Genomic DNA, 8,542 nt, shown 5'->3' with positions numbered 1-8,542 from the left:
CAATGACCGTATCCCGGGTATGTGGTTGCAGTGTACAGTATATGAGCAGTATGTAGGAGCAGTGTGCATAGTTGCAGTGTATATTAGTAGTATGTAGGAACAGTATATGTAGTTGCAGTGTATAGGAGCAGTGTGTATATGGTAAGCAGGAGCAGTGTATAGGAGCAGTGTGTAGGAGCAGTGTATAGGAGCAGTGTGTAGGAGCAGTGTATATATGGTAAGCAGGAGCAGTGTATAGGAGCAGTGTGTAGGAGCAGTGTATATAGGTTATGCAGGTGCAGTGTATAGGAGCAGTATGTAGGAGCAGTGTATATAGGTTATGCAGGTGCAGTGTATAGGAGCAGTATGTAGGAGCAGTGTATATAGGTTATGCAGGTGCAGTGTATAGGAGCAGTATGTAGGAGCAGTGTATATAGGTTATGCAGGTGCAGTGTATAGGAGCAGTGTATATAGGTTATGCAGGTGCAGTGTATAGGAGCAGTATGTAGGAGCAGCAAAAATATGGTAGGTGGTTGCAGTGTATATGAGCAGTATGTGGAGCAGTGTATATAGGTTATGCAGGAGCAGTGCATAGGAGCAGTATGTAGGAGGAGTGTATATAGGTTATGCAGGAGCAGTGTATAGGAGCTGTATGTAGGAGCAGTGTATATAGGTCATGCAGGAGCAGTGTATAGGAGCAGTATGTAGGAGCAGTGTATATAGGTTATGCAGGAGCAGTGTGTAGGAGCAGTGTATATATGGTAAGCAGGAGCAGTGTATAGGAGCAGTATGTAGGAGCAAGTATATAGGTTATGTAGGAGCAGTGTATATATGGTAAGCAGGAGCAGTGTATAGGAGCAGTATGTAGGAGCAGTGTACAGTATATAGCTTTTGCAGGAGCAGTGTATAGGAGCAGTATGTAGGAGCAGTGTATATAGGTTATGCAGGAGCAGTGTGTAGGAGCAGTGTATATATGGTAAGCAGGAGCAGTGTATAGGAGCAGTATGTAGGAGCTGTGTATATAGGTCATGCAGGAGCAGTGTATAGGAGCAGTATGTAGGAGCAGTGTATATAGGTTATGCAGGAGCAGTGTGTAAGAGCAGTGTATATATGGTAAGCAGGAGCAGTGTATAGGAGCAGTATGTAGGAGCAGTGTATATAGGTTATGTAGGAGCAGTGTATATATGGTAAGCAGGAGCAGTGTATAGGAGCAGTATGTAGGAGCAGTGTATATAGCTTTTGCAGGAGCAGTGTATAGGAGCAGTATGTAGGAGCAGTGTATATAGGTTATGCAGGAGCAGTGTGTAGGAGCAGTGTATATATGGTAAGCAGGAGCAGTGTATAGGAGCAGTATGTAGGAGCTGTGTATATAGGTTATGCAGGAGCAGTGTATAGGAGCAGTATGTAGGAGCAGTGTATATAGGTTATGCAGGAGCAATGTATATATGGTAAGCAGGAGCAGTGTATAGGAGCAGTATGTAGGAGCTGTGTATATAGGTTATGCAGGAGCAGTGTATAGGAGCAGTATGTAGGAGCAGTGTATATAGGTTACGCAGGAGCAGTGTATAGGAGCAGTATGTAGGAGCAGTGTATATAGGGGGTTATTCTGGTTGATTTGCAAGTCTGCAATGAATGAACATCCCCCCTGCCCCCCCTTGAAGTGCGGGTTCGCCCGCACAGGCTGCGAATGAATGTTTTGCATAAACATCCATTCGCATGCCTCGAGTAACCCCCCACATCTCTCGATGGTTGCAGACCATCAATAGATGTGGTGCATGCACGCATATAAAAGTGACTTTTAAGTCACTTACATATGCGTGCATGCTGGCACAGATATGGGCGGGCAGCTGATATCCGGTGCCCCCGCGTCACTGCCTCATTACCATGAGAACGCTCAGTGTTCTCATGGGAACGCCCATATGGTAATGGGCCAGCCCGGTGTCCCCCGCCCATCTCCGCCTCCCCCCCCCCCTCCCTGCACACCATCATGGGTATGTGCACCCGGCAAACCGAAAGTTTGTCGTGGGTGCACGCACCCTACGTCTGCACATGCGCAGAAACGCGCGTGCGCAGACACGCACCATCGGTCCTCCGTGCAAATGCACAGAGGACCGAATAGATTTAAATAAACCCCATAGGGTATGTGGTTGCAGTGTACATGAGCAGTATGCAAGAGCAGTATATATGTAGGGTAGGTGTTTGCAGTGTATATGAGCAGTATGTAGGTCAGTGTATATGAGCAGTATATAGGAGCAGTGTATGAGAGCAGTATGTAGGAACAGTGTATATAGGGTATGCAGGAGCAGTGTATATGAGCAGTATGTAGGAGCAGTGTATATAGGTTATGCAGGAGCAGTGTATATAGGGTATGTAGGTCAGTGCAAACGAGCAGTGTATATAGAATATGTATGAGCAATGTATAGGAGCAGTATGTAGGAACAGTATATATGTAGTGTAGGTGTTACAGTGGATATGAGCAGTATGGAGAAGCAGTGTATATAGGGCATGTATGAGCAATATATAGGAGCAGCATATATATGTAGGGTAGGTGGTTACAGTGTATATGAGCAGTATGTAGGAGCAGTGTATATAGGTTATGCAGGAGCAGTGTATAGAAGCAGTATGCAGGAGCAGTGTATATAGGGTATGTAGGTCAGTGCAAACGAGCAGTATGGACGAGCAGTGTATATAGGGTATGTATGAGCAATGTATAGGAGCAGTATGTAGGAACAGTATATATGTAGGGTAGGTGTTACAGAGGATATGAGCAGTATGGAGAAGCAGTGTATATAGGGCATGTATGAGCAATGTATAGGAGCAGTATGTAGGAACAGTATATATGTAGGGTAGGTGTTACAGTGGATATGAGCAGTATGGAGAAGCAGTGTATATATGGCATGTATGAGCAATGTATAGGAGCAGTATATATGTAGGGTAGGTGGTTACAGTGTATATGAGCAGTATGGAGGAGCAGTGTATATAGGGTATGTATGAGCAATGTATAGGAGCAGTTTGTAGGAACAGTATATTATATATAGTTACAGTGTACATGAGTAGTATGTGTATAGGAGCAGTATGCAGGAGAAGTGTATATAGATCAGTGTATATGAGCAGTATGTAGTTGCAGTGTATATAGGGTATGTGGTTGCAGAGTATATGAGCAGTATGTAGGAGCAGTATATATGTAGGGTAGGTGGTTGCAGTGTATAAGAGCAGGATGTAGGCGCAATGTATATAGGTTATGCAGGAGCAGTGTATATAGGGTATGTAGGTCAGTGTATATGAGCAGTATGTAGGAACAGGATATATGTAGTGTAGGTAGTTGCAGTGTATATGAGCAGTATATAGGAGCAGTGTATATATGATATGTAGGTCAGTGTATATGAGAAGTATGTGAAGCAGTGTATGTAGGGCATGTAGTGTATATAGGTTATGCAGGAGCAGTGTATATGAGCAGTATGTAGGAGCAGTATATATGTAGGGTAGGTGGTTGCAGGGTATATGAGTGGTATGGAGAAGTAGTGTTTATATAGGGTATGTAGGCCGGTGCATATGAGTGGTATGTAGGAGCCGTGTATATAGGGTATGTAGGTCAGTGTATATGAGCAGTATGTAGGAACAGCATATATGTAGGGTATATTGTTGTAGTGTATAGGAGCAGTGTGTAGGAGCAGTGTATAAAGGGTATGTGGTTTTAGTGTATAGGAGCAGTATGTAGGAGCAGTATATATGTAGGGTATGTGGTTGTAGTGTATACGAGCAGTATGTAGCTGCAGTGTTTATAGGGTATGTAGGACAGTATATATGAGCAGTAAATAGGAACATTGTATATAGGGTATGTAGGAGCAGTGTATATGAGCAGTATGTAGGAACAGCATATATGTAAGGTATGTACTTGTAGTGTATAAGAGCAGTATGTAGGAGCAGTGTATAAATAGGGTATGTAGGCCATTGTGTAGGAGCAGTATGTAGAAGCAGTGTATATAGGTTATGTAGGTCAGTGTATAGGAGCAATATGCAGGAGCAGTGTATATAGGGTATGTAGGAGCAGTGTATATGAGCAGAATGTAGGAGCAGTGTATATAGCGTATCTAGGTCAGTATATATGAGCAGTATGTAGGAGAAGTGTATATAGGGTATATTGGCCAGTTTATATGAGCAGTATTCAGGAACATTGTATATAGGGTATGTAGGAGCAGTGTATATATAGGGTATGTAGGTCAGTGTATAGGAGCAGTATGTAGGAACAGAGTAAATAGGGTATGTAGGAGCAGTGTATATATGAGCAATATGTATGAGCAGTGTATACAGGGTATGTAGATCAGTATATATAAGCAGTATGTAGGAACAGTGTATATAGAGTATGTAGGAGCAGTGTATATGAGCAGTATGTAGGAACAGCATATGTAGGGTATGTGTGGTTGTAGAGCAGTATGTAGGAGCAGTGTATATATAGGGTATGTAGGTCAGTGTATATGAGCAGTACGTATTAGCAGTGTATATAGGTTATGCAGGAGCAGTGTATACAGGACACGTGTTTGCCGTGTATGTGAGCAGTGTATATACTGTGTGCAGTTTATATAATGTGTTTGAGTGGTTGCAGGGCAGTGTGTGACTGTGTGTGACTGTGTGTGTGTCTGCAGTGTATGCAGTCAGTGTGCGCATGTCAGGTACACACAGTCACACACACACCAGGGGAAGTGAGCAGGGCCAGCGATGGCTCCCGGACGGATACGCCGCTGAATGGCTCCAGCTCTCCCGGGAACCTGTGCGCTGCGGGATCCGGGGCCTGTGCAGCTCAGCAGCCGCCGGGCCGGGCCTGTGCTCCGGGATATGTGGCTCCTCTTCATGCTGCTGGGATCTGCGGGTGAGTGCGGGTGCGGGTGGCTGTCACTTGGCTCCCCCCACATACCGGGGACCCCCTGAATGCCCCATCCCCCCAGCTTTGCCCCTGTGTACACTGACCGGCCGGGAGGGCAACCTCCTACTGTATATATACTCTGTAATGTCATGTGCTACACTGTATCCGTGCTTCCTGCCCTGGGCTTCACTGTATCCGTGCCTCCTGTCCTGGGCTACCCTGTATCCATGCCTCCTGCCCTGGGCTACCCTGTATCCGTGCCTCCTGCCCTGGGCTAACCTGTATCCGTGCCTCCTGCCCTATGCTACCCTGTATCCGTGCCTCCTGCCCTGGGCTACCCTGTATCTGTGCCTCCTGCCCTGGGCTACCCTGTATCCGCGCCTCCTGCCCTGTGGCACCCTGTAACTGCGCCTCCTGCCCTGTGGTACCCTGTATCCGCGACTCTTGCCCTGGGCTACCCTGTATCCGCGCCTCTTGCCCTGGGCTATCCTGTATCAGCGCCTCTTGTCTTGGGCTATCCTGTATCCGCGCCTCCTGCCCTGTGGTACCCTGTATCCGCGCCTCCTGCCCTGTGGTACCCTGTATCCGTGCCTCTTGCCCTGGACTATCCTGTATCCGCGCCTCTTGCCTTGGGCTATCCTGTATCCGCGCCTCCTGCCCTGTGGTACCCTGTATCCGCGCCTCCTGCCCTGTGGTACCCTGTATCCGCGCCTCCTGCCCTGGGCTACCCTGTATCCGCGCCTCCTGCCCTGGGCTACCCTGTATCCGCGCCTCCTGCCCTGGGCTACCCTGTATCCGCGCCTCCTGCCCTGGGCTACCCTGTATCCGCGACTCCTCACCTGGGCTACCCTGTATCCGCGCCTCCTGCCCTGGTCCCCGCTCTGCGTCTGTGCGCCTCCTGGCTCATGCTGTTTGTGTGCTTCCTTGCCTGCCCTGCGTCTGTGCACCCCCTGCCCCGCGCTGCCTTGTGTCTGTGCGCCCCCTGACCCGCGCTGCCCTGCGTCTGTGCACGCCCTGCGTCTGTGCGCCCCCTGCCTCGTGCTGCCCTGCGTCTGTGCGCCCCCTTCCCCGCGCTGCCTTGTGTCTGTGCGCCCCCTGACCCGTGCTGCCCTGCGTCTGTGCATGCCTGCGTCTGTGCGCCCCCTGCCTCGTGCTGCCCTGCGTCTGTGTGCCCCCTGACCCGCGCTGCCCTGCGTCTGTGCACGCCCTGCGTCTGTGCGCCCCCTGCCTCGTGCTGCCCTGCGTCTGTGCGCCCTCTTCCCCGCGCTGCCCTGCGTCTGTGCGCCCCCTGCCCCGCGCTGCCCTACGTCTGTGCGCCCCCTGCCCCACGCTGCCCTGCGTCTGTCCTCCCCCTGCCCCGTGCTGCCCTGCGTCTGTGCGCCCCCTGCCCCGCGCTGCCCTGCGTCTGTGCGCCCCCTGCCCCGCGTTGCCCTGCGTCTGTGCGCCCCCTGCCCTGCGTCTGTGCGCCCCCTGCCCCACGCTGCCCTACGTCTGTGCGCCCCCTGCCCCACGCTGCCCTGCGTCTGTGCGCCCCCTGCCCTGCATCTGTGCGCCCCCTGCCCCGCGCTGCCCTGCGTCTGTGCGCCCCCTGCCCCGCGCTGCCTGCATCTGTGCGCCCCCTGCCCCGCGCTGCCTGCGTCTGTGCGCCCCCTGCCCCGCGCTGCCCTGCGTCTGTGCGCCCCCTGCCCCGCGCTGCCCTGCGTCTGTGCGCCCCCTGCCCCGCGCTGCCCTGCGTCTGTGCGCCCCCTGCCCGCGCTGCCCTGCGTCTGTGCGCCCCTTGCCCCGCGCTGCCCTGCGTCTGTGCGCCCCCTGCCCTGCATCTGTGCGCCCCCTGCCCCGCGCTGCCCTGCGTCTGTGCGCCCCCTGCCCCGCGCTGCCCTGCGTCTGTGCACCCCCTGCCCCGCGCTGCCTTGTGTCTGTGCGCCCCCTGACCCGCGCTGCCCTGCGTCTGTGCGCGCCCTGCGTCTGTGCACCCCCTGCCCCGCGCTGCCCTGCGTCTGTGCGCCCCCTGCCCCGCGCTGCTCTGCGTCTGTGCGCCCCCTGCCCCGCGCTGCCCTGCGTCTGTGCGCCCCCTGCCCCGCGCTGCTCTGCGTCTGTGCGCCCCCTGCCCCGCGCTGCCCTGCGTCTGTGCGCCCCCTGCCCCGCGCTGCCCTGCGTCTGTGCGCCCCCTGCCCCGCGCTGCCCTGCGTCTGTGCGCCCCCTGCCCCGCGCTGCCCTGCGTCTGTGCGCCCCCTGCCCCGCGCTGCCCTGCGTCTGTGCGCCCCCTGCCCCGCGCTGCCCTGCGTCTGTGCGCCCCCTGCCCTGCGCTGCCCTGCGTCTGTGCGCCCCCTGCCCCGCGCTGCCCTGCGTCTGTGCGCCCCCTGCCCCGCGCTGCCCTGCGTCTGTGCGCCCCCTGCCCTGCATCTGTGCGCCCCCTGCCCCGTGCTGCCCTGCGTCTGTGCGCCCCCTGCCCCGCGCTGCCCTGCGTCTGTGCGCCCCCTGCCCCGCGCTGCCCTGCGTCTGTGCACCCCCTGCCCCGCGCTGCCTTGTGTCTGTGCGCCCCCTGACCCGCGCTGCCCTGCGTCTGTGCGCACCCTGCGTCTGTGCACCCCCTGCCCCGCGCTACCCTGCGTCTGTGCGCCCCCTGCCCCGCGCTGCTCTGCGTCTGTGCGCCCCCTGCCCTGCATCTGTGCGCCCCCTGCCCCGCGCTGCCCTGCGTTTGTGCGCCCCCTGCCCTGCGTCTGTGCGCCCCCTGCCCCGCGCTGCCCTGCGTCTGTGCGCCCCCTGCCCCGCGCTGCCCTGCGTCTGTGCGCCCCCTGCCCCGCGCTGCCTTGTGTCTGTGCGCCCCCTGACCCGCGCTGCCCTGCGTCTGTGCGCGCCCTGCCTCGTGCTGCCCCGCGTCTGTGCGCCCCCTGCCCCGCGCTGCCCTGCATCTGTGCGCCCCCTGCCCCGCGCTGCCCTGCGTCTGTGCGCCCCCTGCCCCGCACTGCCCTGCGTCTGTGCGCCCCCTGCCCTGCGTCTGTGCGCCCCCTGCCCCGCGCTGCCCTGCGTCTGTGCGCCCCCTGCCCTGCGTCTGTGCGCCCCCTGCCTCGCGCTGCCCTGCGTCTGTGCGCCCCCTGCCCTGCGCTTCCCTGCGTCTGTGCGCCCCCTGCCCCGCGCTGCCCTGCGTCTGTGCGCCCCCTGCCCTGCGCTGCCTTGCGTCTGTGCGCACCCTGCCCCACGCTGCCCTGCGTCTGTGCACCCCCTGCCCCGCGCTGCCCTGCATCTGTGCGCCCCCTGCCCCGCGCTGCCCTGCGTCTGTGCGCCCCCTGCCCCGCGCTGCCCTGCGTCTGTGCGCCCCCTGCCCCGCGCTGCCCTGCGTATGTGCGCCCCCTGCCCCGCGCTGCCCTGCGTCTGTGCGCCCCCTGCCCCGCGCTGCCCTGCGTCTGTGCGCCCCCTGCCCCGCGCTGCCCTGCGTCTGTGCGCCCCCTGCCCCGAGCTGCCCTGCGTCTGTGCGCCCCCTGCCCCGCGCTGCCCTGCGCCTGTGCGCCCCCTTCCCGCGCTGCCCTGCGTCTGTGCGCCCCCTCTCCCGCACTATATCTGGATTTCTTGTTATGACCACAATGATATGATAATACATATACATGATTGTGCTTTAGATTGAATGTACCACTTTCATTACTCCGATGTGGCTTATGCGCGGCGCAGGGGTGCTTCTGTCACACCTCAGAAATAGGCAGGCTC

General features: G+C 56.7%; 1 protein-coding gene across 1 annotated transcript in view; it reads left to right on the top strand.

The window, feature by feature from the left end:
* Nucleotides 1-4,652: 4,652 nt before the first annotated feature.
* LDLRAD3 (low density lipoprotein receptor class A domain containing 3) overlaps nt 4,653-8,542 on the top strand; it is a 116,640-nt gene continuing 112,750 nt past the window's right edge. The window contains exon 1 of the mRNA XM_083163863.1: nt 4,653-4,846. Coding sequence (XP_083019989.1) covers nt 4,723-4,846 — 124 coding nt within the window. The 5' untranslated portion in view covers nt 4,653-4,722. The remainder of the gene's footprint in view (nt 4,847-8,542) is intronic.

Source organism: Crinia signifera, chromosome 11, assembly GCF_055691185.1.
Source record: "Crinia signifera chromosome 11, ASM5569118v1, whole genome shotgun sequence".
NCBI lineage: Eukaryota > Metazoa > Chordata > Amphibia > Anura > Myobatrachidae > Crinia > Crinia signifera.
The sequence above is the reverse complement of the archived record's forward strand: the minus strand, read 5'-3'. Positions and strand labels throughout refer to the sequence as shown.